Source organism: Schistocerca nitens, chromosome 3, assembly GCF_023898315.1.
Source record: "Schistocerca nitens isolate TAMUIC-IGC-003100 chromosome 3, iqSchNite1.1, whole genome shotgun sequence".
Taxonomy (NCBI): Eukaryota; Metazoa; Arthropoda; class Insecta; order Orthoptera; family Acrididae; genus Schistocerca; species Schistocerca nitens.
Window position 1 is genome coordinate 714,977,465 of NC_064616.1, and position 14,996 is coordinate 714,992,460.

General features: G+C 36.8%; 1 protein-coding gene across 1 annotated transcript in view; it reads right to left on the reverse strand.

The window, feature by feature from the left end:
* The window catches only part of LOC126249733 (endoribonuclease Dcr-1-like), a 284,524-nt gene that overhangs the window by 121,330 nt on the left and 148,198 nt on the right, over positions 1 to 14,996 (reverse strand). The window contains exon 9 of the mRNA XM_049951411.1: positions 12,688 to 13,753. Coding sequence (XP_049807368.1) covers positions 12,688 to 13,753 — 1,066 coding nt within the window. The remainder of the gene's footprint in view (positions 1 to 12,687; positions 13,754 to 14,996) is intronic.

A 14,996-nucleotide genomic window follows, 5' to 3' on the forward strand; every position in this document is an offset into this window, starting at 1 on the left:
TGTAATACTGCATAAAAATGTGGACATCATGACATATAGAAAAAGAAATCTATAGTACTAGTATTACACTGTGAACCCCAACTCTGCTGACAAACTTTCAGTGGTCGTTCATGGATACCTTCAAAGTATTTTGATACAAGGGATCCACACTCTCTGGCAGCTCATTAGAGAGTAATAATATAATTGTGATTTACTCAGTTTGTTACCCCAATTACTTTCACTTTTGAGCAAACAGAACCACAGAAATGGAAAAGACTTTAATATGCAATCACAAAAATGTACAACACACCTGATTTCTTGTAAAAGCCTATGTACAAATGCACAAGGACTGTGCTGCAGCTGTTGTCATAGCAGGAAGAGCTCAGTACAAGCATCATCATGCCATTCTTCCACTGCATTCAGTGAGATAATAAACAAAGTACATATTAGTCAACTCATCATCAGTAAACCTACCCATACTGCTATGTATCACTGTTAACATACAACTGACACTACCAGAAATACAAACATAAAGCGGAACAGTACAGTACTGAATTAAAGCTAGAGGGTGAAGAGTAAAGTGGACATTATTGTTGTCTACAGCAAGTACCGCAAGTTTGTTTCCAAACAAGACACAGAGCACATGCTGTTGATGTCTGCACTGTTGTGTACTATTTTCAATGCAATCAAACAAAATGCAATAACTCTGTAACACGAAAAAGGAGAACATGGATACCTTGTATCATAATACTTAGAAGGTATCCCTGAGGAACCGCTGAAAGTTTGTAAGTGTAGTTTTGGTTCACCCTGTATAATTTGATGACAGTTGAGATGAAAATCGTGTATTTTACCAGACCAGTTTGGACTGGCAGCATTTCTGGACAAACAGTATGAGAATCCTATTAGTGTGCTGTCATCCCTAGGATTTTGTCCATCTTACACAGAAGTTTTGGAAGTGTCAAGAATCATAAGTCATCTACTACCAGTAAACAAATTCTGTTTTTCTTAATGTTAACTTTAATGCTCAACCTACTGATGGGCACAATACTTTTCATGTAAAGGGTGGCATACTATGTATTAGCTCAAGAAGTGCAGTTGCTCCTGAGAAATTTATTCCCTTGACTAAAACTGCAATCTTTGACAGAATATGTTGGGAGATTAGGAGCTGTCTATTTCAGTCACTTTCAGAAAGATCTTAGATCTTCATGAAAATACCCATCCACTGATATGGTAATCTCATCTGTACCTCATTTATTGTGGTTATATGGAAAAAACAAAGAAATTCTGTGCATTCCTGGATGGTATAGACAAAAGCGATGGCCCATATGAAGCAACATTGGCTAATTGCCAGCCATTCATTAATGGATCTCCAAGTAATTATCATACACTGCACTGTTGATTGGAGAAGAGGTGACTAAATCATTAAACTAAATTACCTGCACTTTAACATTTGATCAGCCACAGTACACAAGATATTCTTGCAAGTCATCAGGATGACCATGAACTGTCCAATATTACCACATAGTTTTGATTTTTCATTTCTTAATGATATTCATGGGAGCTACAAGTTACATTATGCTTGGCAGTAGTTTAATTGGACTTTTCAATAATATTTACGCTGTCCAACTGAATTCACTCAATAACTTGTGGTACAAGCAATATTTATCATCCTCCTCCAAGACAAGACTAAATCCAATTTCACTTCATTACACCCCCCCTCCCCCCCCCCTCCCCCCCCCCACTAAGGCAGCAGCATGGCAGCACTTCCTGAAGGTTGTTTACGAGGTTTAGCTGAGACCAGACTATTAGCATTAGCACACTTCTGAAGATTGGGAACCAAAAGAGGTTTCGTGTCAGTCACCACTTTCCAGAACCTTGCACCAGATGCAATTTTAAAACAGAATTCATGCAGATGCAAGAAAGACCAATGCAATAGTTGTGGGTGTAAGAAGGCAGACTTATATTGCTCACAAATTTGTCTCATCTACAAGAGAGTCCACAAAAATGCAGGAGAACCTTCTTTGACCAATGACAATGATATTCTCAATTTTAGCTAACACACTGATAACCTTGATGAAGGACCAGCAAATGACCCACCACTGGATCCTTCACAAGATATGTCAATACTTAACTGTATTGTGTAATCAGTAATCAATATTCCAGATACAATTTCAGTCATACTGAACTAAGTTACCTCATGTTGTATATAATAGTTGTTTTGTTACCTCAGATTATATTAAAAAAAAAAAGGAAGGAAGACATCAAGTAGCCTGGACCATCCACAATAAAGGAACTGATGATGATGATGATGATGGTGGCTGTATGCTCCTTCCTGTTTTATAAGTTATTAACTTTTGACACTTCAATAAAATCTCATCTTTTTCTGACCTGACCTGTTAACTTTCTGAAACAAGCAACACTTAATCACTTCCTATCATTTATTCTGATACTGCACTTGATGAAAATGGATTAAAACAAATAATGCACACAAATCTGCCTAAAGATGTTGAAATATTATATATCAGGAATTGCAATAAATTAATGGCACCAAGAAATTCTTTAAACTACATAAGAACATAATCAATGAGGACCGAGTCCACAAAACATTACACTGGAAGATGACAGTGACTGATGTACCAACTTTTCAGTTTCCTACAACAGCAATGTAAAACAGTGTCACACTAACATAACACATTAATGATGACAACAAGCACAAAAGCACTGTATTGGGGAAAATATTGTATTGAATATGACCATCCATCCATAATGCTTGGTTCCAAGGAAGTTTTGGTATGCATATTCTTTCACCTCCATCTCTCTAAATCAACTTTTTTTTCCTTTAAACATTGCCATGCCATGGAACAAGCTGCTCTGAACTTAGAACCACGGCTAATTATCGACCTGATATAGGTCACTGAAGAAGTATTTTCCATTGATCAATGCAAGCAACACATCAGTACTGCTGCCGCTATTGGCATGCATTGCACAAAGGTGTTTCTTTTTGTGCAAATTCACATTACTTGCACTTAGTTATGAATTGAAAATAAATGGTGATGAACACAATTGAATTTCCTATCATATGTGGGTTCCACTTGACATTTAAATGCATGACGTATGACAGCAGCAGGCTTTAAATATCAAATCTGTGAGGTTTAAAAGCATATGATACTGAATGAATCAATGTTTCAGAGGTGGGAACAATGTCCACAATGATTTAGTGCGTTGCATTTTTTATAGCTTTTATTTAAAAAAATCTTTGTGTTACTTGTGATGTATAAGTACAAGTTACAAATAATATATAAAAATATTTGAATCCTATGGCATAAAATGATCTAACAGAAGCAATATATGAAACTATATTCACTTCCATTAAGAAAATTTTCATTATGTTTTGTGACTATGAATGGGAGCTTAAAGAGCTGAGCAGTAATTTCTTGTATACTAAGACAAAACTTCAAAACAATACTGTAAACATAGTTCTAGAAATGAATAGTAATCACAAAGGATAAGTAACAAGCAAAAATTACACCATTATAACAGTCATACTTATAATGTTTGAACACACCAAAATGTATCTCTATCACATTCAAACAAAATCCCTCTAACTTTGCTTTAGGCATGAAATAATGTCTGCTGTTAACATGTGTAGCTTTTCATCGATAGTTTACATCATTTATGAGATTTCCGTGAATAGTTACAGGAAAAGATTGTTTCTAGTACAACAAAATGCATATGAAGAAAGTTTTATATTTATTTGTACTTTTATAGTAAATCTGTGTATCAAAATGGGCTCACTTATGAAATTAAAATAAATTTTACCAAAATTACTTCTTATATGCTTTCTTACTAGATATAGAAAACTTTAATGAGTATTTGTGGAGATAAAACTCAAAATGTACTGTATCACACACAATTTATGCCTAGGTAAACAAAATCGAGTACCTCTCCTCTTCCTCCCCCCCCCCCCCCCCCAAAATTGATAAATTTTTTAAATTCAGTATTCTCTCTAATGACAGTAACATCACCATCATTATTATTATTGGATTAAAAAAGTAAGCAATACTAAACTACAATGTGCAACACAATCATAGGATTACTTTTTCGAAACATTGTAATCCCCAACTATTGTGATGCTCAAGTTTGAAACCTGGCTCAAATGTGCCTATAACTTTCTCCTGTAACGCTTCAAACAACAAGGTGTTGACATGAGAAAAAAGGCTGAGGAAACTATTCTAGACACACCGCCATTCAGAATCAGCATAAAAAGGCTGCAGGGGGTGGCATAAAGGGCATGAAGGAGCCACCCCTTTCCCTGGGGTGTTTTTGTTTCTGTTCACTGTTTCACTATGGCTAACAGCTCACTATCATGGAAAAGTAGTGAAATTTGAGATTTCTTCACCAGTTTAGGTGACTGGGAAGTCAAATGCAACTTTTGCTCAAGGTCTGTTTCATACAGAGGACGAAATACATTTAAAATTGCTCATTATGTTCGTATGATGCATCAAACAGTCTCTCTGTCTGTCTGTCTGTCAGGAATTTAGTGCCTCCTGCTCCTGCACCTTTCAACATTTCTTCGAAAGATAACCCAGATGATGTGCAACTGACCTCAACAACTGCCAGAACCGAACAGCAGCCAGTGCCAGAGGATAACAGTGCCACTTCAACAGCAATAAGCTGACCTCAATATCAAGACACATTGGCTATGTGCTTTGTGGAGCCTATGTCTAACAAAAGAAACCAGAAGATAGATGTTATATTTCTAGAGATTGTGGTTAGGTTATCTGCTCTTTAGTGTAGCTGACAGCAGGTATTTTCAAAAGATCATAGGTAAACCAAATAGCACTTACGGAAGACCATTTCCAGCACACTTCCCCAGCAACAGTATGCCATGACAAAGGAAGTAACGAAAACCAAAATTAATACTGCAGAAGCAGTTGTGTTGACGATGGGTGGGTGGACTTCAATCAGAAATCAGAGCTATTTTACACTGTCAGCATACTTTGTTAAAGACCTGGAGGTGGCACCTTCCTTCCTCGAGCACTTTAAATACGATGAAAGGTACACTTTAGAGAACCTTTCCGAAGAACTGTGATGTGTTATCTTGGAACGGGGCACTGAAGAAAATGTCATGTGTGTAGTTAGATATAATACTGCCAATATTGTGGCAGCTATAAGACTCTCAGCCTGGAAACATATTCCCTGTTTTGCACAACGCTGAAATTAACTGTTCAAAATGGGCTTCAGCACATTCATCTCATTCTGAACAAAGTTAAAAAATCTTTGATCTTTTAAAAGTAGTTTGCAGACCAGCATGAAACTCGAAATGATGCAGGAACAGTTGAAAAGACTGTCCTGACACTAAAACATGATACCACAACAAGGTGGAATTCAACCTCTGATACACTGCAAATAATAGCTGATGTCAAGAATTATCTGATGTCACTCATAACTATCAATTATCCACAGATTTCTACTCATCGGAAATATGGTGTTACAGAGTTGTCAGTAACACTGAAATTCGTGGTGATGTGCAGCAGATGACTGATGGAGTACCAGCAATTTTGCAGTATAGCAAAAAATTCAACTTTCACAGAAGCAACTCATTGAATCCCTGGTTCAAATTAGACGAATTTTCTGATAAAAATTCTAGTGGGACAGTAAAATTAAACCTTATCAGGCATTATGAGAAATATGCAATGGATGCATCCACTCCTACTACAAAAATCCCAGTCCCAATCACCAATCTACTTCATATCTCTGGGTTGAATTTGATGAGGCATTTTCCAGGCAGCAGAGTAATCCACATCCAAGATCTGCTGCAATAATGGAAGTTGGCAAAGATTTGCAAGAACCCCTGCTATAGAGGGAAGGCACTCCACTGCAGTGGTGGTCTGAATGGTAGTCAGTATACCTGTCACTCTTTGAACTTGCAAAAATGCGACTGTGTATTGTTGCAAACCTACACGCTGTGTGAAAGAGTGTTCTCAAACACAGGACACCATATAGAAGACAGAAGAAATTGCCTGACAGGAAAAGAGTGGAACAAATCATGTTTCTAAATGGGAATCTCTAAACATTCACTTCAGAAATGATACCAATTTGTTTATTCTTATTCATTTAAATATCTTTTTAATTTAATTACACTAATCCTCAAAGTGTCATTTATGTAATTATTTAAGTTATGATGTGACATAAACATTTCTACAATGAGGATTATCTTTTGGCCACGGATTCTATGCATGCTTCGCTTCCAGACTCTCAACACAGGCATTTTACTTGCATAATGACTGCACTGCCAGTGTTAGTGTCTCTGTTTATATCTTTAATGGTGTAAGATCACAGCTGGTAGAGAGGATGGAACTGTGAAGAGAAGGTGGAACGAGTGACACAGCATTGATGTAATGGGCCTGGGAAAGAGAGTGGGTAAGTGAGCCACAGCCAAATCAAATGAGTTGTGAATACTAAGAAGTGTGAGAATTGTGAAGTATTGGAAATATCAGTTCATTGAAACTGAATGGTTAGTTCACACTTTATACAAGTCGAGCATTCAGTCTGAACAACTCATTCACGCAACACCCATTCCTACTTCCAACAAAGAAATCGTAAGGTCTTTAATAATTATCTTATATTGTTAGATAATGGTGTGGAAATTTAATCACAAAGGCAAAGTCAACTTAGGTGATATGGTAAAAAACAGGGCACTGTAGTTCTGTCGAAAATACAAATTCAACTCAAATTTTATGACCAGATCACTATCACCTTCTCTGTAGATAACTTGAGGAAAAGAGTATACCACAAAAAGCTTGCAACTGTAACTACGAAATATCGGGAAATAAAACAAAACAACGGCCCTAAAAATATTCAAGTGTGAGTAGGATTCATGGTCTGCAGGTTCTGCACAAACTTAACTATGTATAAAGATAATAATATTGTGCTTGATTGCCAGACCACCAGACCCACATCCAAGACAATTCAGCTCTAGGTTTTGACAAGTGAGTCTGCGAGTATCAAAATATGTGACATAAATGGCCGTATCTTTTCACTGCACTGACTTACAAGCTTGAATTTTTTACACCAGTGAGGGACTGTAGACCTTAGTATCTGACACAAATTTCAACTTAATATATACACCATTTCCTTAGAAAAATGGGTCTTACGAGATGGACAGGCAAACGGACAACAAAGTGATCCTATAAGGATTCCGTTTTTACCACGTACGGTATGAAACCCTAAAAAATAAACTGTTCAAAAATATGTCAAGACAGTTCTTTTAGCAAAAATCATATTTCAATTTTGTTGGATGCAAATAAATAAGACACAGACATCAAGAATCACTATCTAGTCACGATAACCTATTGGCACAATAGGAAGAAAACTAACAAAAACTGCTATATGAAGATTAACATGATACCCTGAGAGACAATAACACAACAAGTCTTTAAGGGCAACAATAGAGGTTAAATTATAGCTACTTAAATCAAATTCTGAAGAGTAGTTATAGGAGACTATACTGCATTCATACTAGTGTTCTCCTTTTACAGCTTTCCCACTCAAAGTTGAGACACCTGCAGTGAAAAATCAGTCCCTTTTCTAAAATGTTTGATGGCTCCACTCTCCTCACCTGGATGACACATGAATCTCTTGTGCCACATCCTTCCATGCTCTTAGTTCACACATACTGGATAATCAACCATGAAAGTGGCACCCCCCCCCCCCACCAATTCCAACTCCCTTTTCCACAATGTGACCCTGACATCTACTCTGCACCAAAATAAGACAGACCCTTTCAAAATTCTGCCTAAAAGTAGTATTTTACTGTGTACCCCAAGTACAAAATTTGTCTTTACAGCACTTGTGCTCCCAACTATTTGCTCCTTTATCATACCCTTGTAAAAGATCCAGTTTCATATAAACTTCACAGCAACCACTATATACCCTTCTGTGTGTAGATGGTCACGCACCAACTGCTCAGCTGTATCAAAGCCCATTGTGAACTGTAGCCAATGATAACTTAAACTGCACTGTTGTAGAGTATGCTTCTCAGCACAATGTGGTCAGCTTCAACGGCTGCTTCACAATCTTCCTGATATCTGGATGTATTCCTCAACCAAATATACTTTTCTGAACGTAGCAGGTGAGAACTGTGCATTCAATAAATCCTTCAATTCTGCAGACCTTCAAGGTCTTTATCTTGTTAGCCCCTGTCCCTCACTTGTTTCTTTCCCCTTCCTAGTCACATTCATGGTTCTTGTTGCCATTCATTTCCTTCTTATTCACCTCCCAACTAGATTCATACATCTTGCCTCTTACTTCAATATTGTCTTTACACTCCAAATAAACATCTCACTATCTTTCTCGGCTACCTCCTCTCATAATTGGTCCTGTATCTTCTTCCACCACTCATGGTGGTCACACTTTATCCTATGCCAAACTATATCCTTTCACTCCTATCATGTGGGCAATGTTCTATAACTCTTGCCTATACCTCTGAAGCCCTAACCATGTATTTCAGAATGTTATCCCTACTGTGGAGGCCCTAACAAATAACACAAGTTTGTAATTTTGTAATCTAAGATACAGTGTCTTGACACCTTGCTTATGTGGCCCATCCTCTGTCCAATGCTGCTTCTTTCCTCATTCCAGTGATTTGTAAGAACAGAAGATCTTTCTTAAATAAATTAATTTTCATAACTATGTCCTCAGAAATGTAATCTGAGTCTGCCAAAACATGCTATAACATAAAGATAAAGGTAATGCCTGTGATACAAGTCTGTCACCAGACACTCAGCCTGACTGCAGGCTGTGTGTATCCCACATACTAGGATGGGATTGGGTGGCAGGCCCCTAGCCCCAGCTGCCATTTACCTTTGAGAAAAATCCCCAATACTCATTTGGATGTCCTGGAGGCACTGGAAGGATGAAAATGCCCATCCCTATCCAGGATTGAACCTGGAAGCTCCAGGGCCACAGTCTAGTGCTCTACCCACTAGACAACCACGAGCATGCTGTGGAATAAACTGTGGGGGAAAAATGTTTGAGAAGCACAACAAAGATGTAGAATGACAGACTATAAATAGTTGGTAGGTGTAACCCATAAGGAAGAAGGATTCCGTGAGTATTTCTACTGTGTTCTGCATGAGCAGCACTGACCCATTACCATTTCCATAGCACTTCCCTAAATTTATTCGATATCTACTGTGATGCTTACTTGATATGAACGTCAAAGTCTGAAGCAGCACTTTACAATTTTGCTCATAGCATTTAGTATGAAAATTCCTCTATCACTTTTCTATAACTCTCCAAATCAAATTGAGTCATCAGTCCATTTTTCTTACTACCAGTTTCCTATTCCATATTGAATCTTAATATGATACAAAGATATTTAAAGGATTGTAATATGATCCAAAGATATTTAAATGATGTGGAAGCCTCTCATCACCAGAAGATATTGTGTTCTTTCACTCTGTTCTAGGCATGATCTCGCATATGTCCATATTTAAAGAGTTCTGTCATTCAATACAACATGTGGAAATGCTTTATTAATCATTCTGTACTTCCTTACAATACTTTTCTGTAGAAAACAACATTGTCAATGAACAACCAGGAGTGCTGCTGACTTTATTGGAGAAATTGTTTATGTATATTGAGAACACTGGCAGTCCTATTACACATCCTTGAGACACATGCAATATAAATTTCATTTCTGTTGAACACTGCCATGCACTATAATTTACTGGGCTATATCACGTTGAAATTCTTCGAATTAATCACATTTTTGTTAGGATATAAGCCTGTATCTCAGTCACCACTCAATAATGTGGTAGTGTCAAACACCTTCAAAAAACCTATGAAGAGTTTATCCATCTGTTCACCTGCATATACTGTTTACAAGATACATACATGATGATTTTGGTAAATGGAGAAAAACTGCAGCCCTCTGAGAGGATAAGGTGCAAAAAAAGTCTTAGGGGCATGTGGCCGGAAATGCACAGTGTCTATCATATTTATTAATTCATAATGCCTGTACAGTAAAGCATGGTACCTGACATGATGTAATGAGGCTACCGTTAGACAAGGTGTTTGAAGCAGCCCCCTCATGCCTCTACGCATGCATGAACACTCTGCAGCAGTGACTGATGTGCATGTTCAAAAGTGTCATCCTGCAATCGAATGGTGGCACAAGCATAATGGGTGCTTGTCATACAAATGATGAAACTCTGTTGTAAACAGTTTGCGGAGCAATTGCTGTCAGTAGGAATACTTGTCCTGATATAGTCCTGCTGCCATCTGCCATTCCACATATAAAGACCATCCTGGCCTGATTCCAGTTGGTATACCAGGCCGTCATCTCTCAGTGCTGGACTACACGACACATGGCCATGCCAGAGTGAGTCTGCTTCAGGGTGAAGTGGATGCCCCCCAGTACTGATGTGTGAGTGTGCTGCCATTGTGTACAACATTGCACCCTCTCCAGTGTGGGTTGTATGTCCATATGAGCTGTTTTCCTCCTTATTCTCTCAGAAATTGTTTTCTACAATTTGTGTTCATTTAACAAAACCACCCTGTAAGGAGAATAAAGCCAATTGTGTTTTACACAAATTATGTATTGCTTCCTTGCGAGAAGGTCCTCATGCAATGTCATAAGGTTTAAGTTTACATTATGCAGTAGGAATCTGCAACAGACAGACATTAGGGAAACTGGCCTGTAGTTCTGTGTAACAATTACTTTATCTTTTTTTTTTATTAACAAAAATGACTTGTGTTCTTTGCCAGTCATACAAGATTATTCACAGTGCATGAGATTCTTGAGAAACATTAGCTCAGAGAGGGCTTAATTCTGCAGCACATTTGAGGTAAAAGTCTAAAAGGAAAAGCAAAGAAAGGAAACGAATTCCATCGGGCCAGGTTCCTAGATCTATTTGAATATTCATAATTGTTTCTCAAGACCAGGAGTACTTATTTCAATATCATTCAGTGGTGAGTTTGTAAACCATTAAAAAAGTGATACAGCAACAGAATCATCATATATGAATATATTTTCATAGGTAGAATTTAAAATTTTGCGTTTCTGTCAATTATCTTTGCCCTTAACATCAGACTTATCCACTGTATGGTAGCTTTTGATCTGTTCACTGAATTTTACCATTCAACCAATGCGAGTTTTTGCAATCTTTTATTACCATTAGAAATGGAGATCAAGATCAGATAGGAGAATCTGAGGAAGTCTGTGTCATGTTTCGAAGGTATCATCCTGGTGTTTGTTTTAAGTGGTTTAGGAAGACAACAGAAAACATAAATCTGGATGACCAGATGGAGAACTGAATTCATGTTCTCTGAACGTTTGTCACCTTTTATCTAAATGTTCCCATTTCAGATATGTGGGGCTTGTTGCATGTAAACTTTCAAGGAGTAAATACATGAAACTTAAGTTTACCCATATTACAATGGGAAAGATACAGGTCTGTGACTATCTTAATAAAATTTATGAACCATTATACTTTTTTCTGCTTCCATTACTTTTCAATACAGAATAATTTGACAGTTTGTATTTCAACAGCACGTTTTTGAAATTCACCATGCATAAACTAATTATGGTAACAAAAGTGACTAAAAAAAGTTAAGTTTTGTAAATAAAATGAAATGATATTCCGAGCCAGACTTGTTGAAAGTTCCATTCTGTATGTCAGAGATGGCAAAAGCAATGTACAATAAAAACTAGGCTTGGGAATGGAATCCACCACTCTGCAGTGAAACGTGTAATGAAATGAACCAGTTGATAAGACTGCTGACAAAAAATGTTGGGACTTCGATTCTGGACCACATCCTGCACACAGCTTCAACCCATGTAATGTGAATTGGTAAATACATAATTACTGAATAACGTTTATGTGAAAATGGCAGTTTTGAAAGAAGTAGATTTACTGTGGATTGAGTAACACACTTATTAACAGTCATTATAAGTACAAACAGAAAACATTGCATGTACTTGATTGACATCACTTATGCATAATGACAGATCTCTAATTACCTGGTTATCAACTGCGTGTTAAGCTATTACTTCCCTATCACAATTAATTACATATTAGCCTTTATCCATTCAAAATTCCTTGTGCCAATGCCATACTTAGCACCATATTTCATATGAACATATACAATAGTGTACAGTTCCAAATCCCTGTTGGAAATACATGAAAACAGAATTTATCTGTCATGTATGAAGAACGCAAGTTTTTTAGCACGTACATGCAGGATGTATTTGATCCTGGACAACAACTTCTCTAAGCCTCTCTCATTTGAGTTATATGTTCTAATGAAATACGTTAGAAACAATATCAGTTATACATGATATAGGTAAGATATGAATTCACCAGACTGTGATTCCAATAAACTATGCTGAGATCATGCAAGGTTGTTCAGGGAAGGAGAGCACAGAAAGACAACACATAACTACATGTTATAGGTAACTTAGGAACTATTTCTGCTGTATAACACAAGAATCATTTCTGCGGCACTATGAAATTCATTAGAAACTGATTATCTACTAACCTTATCTCTGTAAACACAGCAAACTATACATTGCACTCAAAAATTTCTATTTTTTTCTAATGTTTCACTGCACATATGCAATTAGATGTGCAGGCAAAATCTTTCAATTTATACACAGTCTGAAACAACATAAAGAGGAAACATAATTTTGCAAAAACTAACATTTAAAAGGTGATACAGGATCTTAGCTGTGAATTTCTTCTCAACAAACACTATGCCACAAAGTGCATCTGCGTCATCCTGCAAGGCATTTCGGAAATTTCTGCCTTGAACATCGAACTTTCCAGACCCAGGTCCAGCCTTTCGTAGTTGTTTTGATGAACGTCCTCTTCCAATTACTGCTCTGCAGGGAGTGGAAGGCTCACTCTTCTGATCATCATCATAGTTATCAAAATATGATTTTGTCAATGTATTATTTAAAGACACTTCACTACTCAAATTCTCACAGAAAGTGGATACGTCATTCTTTGACAGCACACTAACAACACATTCATCCACATTATTTTCTTCACTATATCCCTCATGTAAGGAAACATAAGCATGGTATTTACAGTGAATACAGTCACAATTATTGATATGCAAAGTGGTTAATAAGCTCACAGGAGACAGTTTATTTAGTTCAACATGACACAAACTTTCTGAACTGGAATGCAAGCTGCTCCTACACGAATTCCAAACATTTCTTAACACGTTGGCTATTGAAAATTGTTCACTAACAATCTTCAGAGTACTACCATTCATGTGGACATGCTTTCCATGAATGTCTTCATCCCCACAGGTCCGTAGAGAACAGTTGTATATGCAAACTGGAAATGAACGATGCTTTATAAAACAGTTCATGCTGTTATTATCATATATGTGATTCGACATTCTTTGGCATTCAGCTGTATCACATATACTGAAGGGTAAGTCTTTGCATTTCACATGATTCTGAATTTTGATTGCATCAACACTTGGCGAAAAGTTTAGTGACAGGAGTAAAGATCTGTCATAACTTAATACAGAAATAGTTTCTTCTGGAAATTCTCTGTTTTTAATCACACCACAACATTCAGGAACAGTGCATATTTTAGTGTCTTTTACAGACTGATTTTCTTCTCTAACACAAAGACATCGGACAGGTTTAAACTGCTTGATGATTTCTAAGAGACGAAGTACTTTTGGTGAAGAAAACTTTAGTATCTTTTCTTTTTCAGGGAGGCCCTTAAAGTAATCATCACATACAGCCCTGAAACAGAACAACAAAGCATTGCAATCACAAAATATTGACATCAGAAATTATAGTGATTAATGTGACTGGTGTATTGTTTACATACTCATGTTGCATTTTTTGCAGATTTTGTTCGAAACGTTGTATAGCATACTACTTTTACATTAGAATGTTGTAACAATGAGCACTATGAAAATCATACCGGCTACAAGCTTAATTAATTTGTATGTCGCTTTTTAATTTTAATTTCTGCTTGGATGAAAAGAGCTCTGTAATCACCAAACAATCCATAGGAAGGTGTCATTGCTTTTTCACCAACTGAATGCAAGGATCTTTCGTAATATGGATTGTGCTAATACTTGATAAAAATCAATCTCTCTCTCTCTCTCTCTCTCTCTCTCTCTCTCTCTCTCTCTCTCTCTCCACTTTTCCTTGCTTATTTTGAGTTTCAACCTGGTGTACTTTGGAATATAGGAGTTTCAGAAAGATTTCGCACATTCTAGTTTCATACACTACAACACTCAAACTTTCCTAATGGAAAAAAGGTAATAACTCTCCCATAAATTTATTATGAAAAAATAAATTTGGGTCATTTCTTAAGCAGGATAAAATCTGAGCACCATATTCTTCTGTCATAAAAATGCTGATACCTACTTACTACAATTTTTCAATTTGAAAATGTCTTTTGAGACCATTAGGTACCAGATGAAAATACTGGCCTTTTGTGCTGGCATCAGGTCTAAACTTTCTGTCCAGCTCATGCCTTTTCTGCATCTACTAAGGTACATGCATATCAAACATAAATACTAGTCACAGTCAAATTATGCAACCAAATAAGGTGTCCACACTGGCTCAAAATTCCAAGGGACAATGGTGAACAAACCTCAAGAATGAAAACATGAGACGAGATTTCAAAACAAAGACATAAATCCTAACATTTGTGAACAATGATTTGCACGCCCACAGACAAAGCTATCCAGGGACAATTGTGTTAACTAATGGAGCATGTCCCTCAATAAGCACGACAACTGTATGAGTGAATTATTCAGCTGAAAAAATGAAATGCAAAGTTGAAGAAATAACTGGAAAGATCAATGGAGTTGTGTCAATGGCACCTGAGATCACAAATACACAAAAACCCAAACATAGTATTGACTAGACTGTGCAAAAGAAAGGATTAATTGCATTCAATGAAAAATAAATTAATTAAATTAAAAGAAAAATGTAAAAACTGACAAATATTTCTTAAACTGGGGACTCG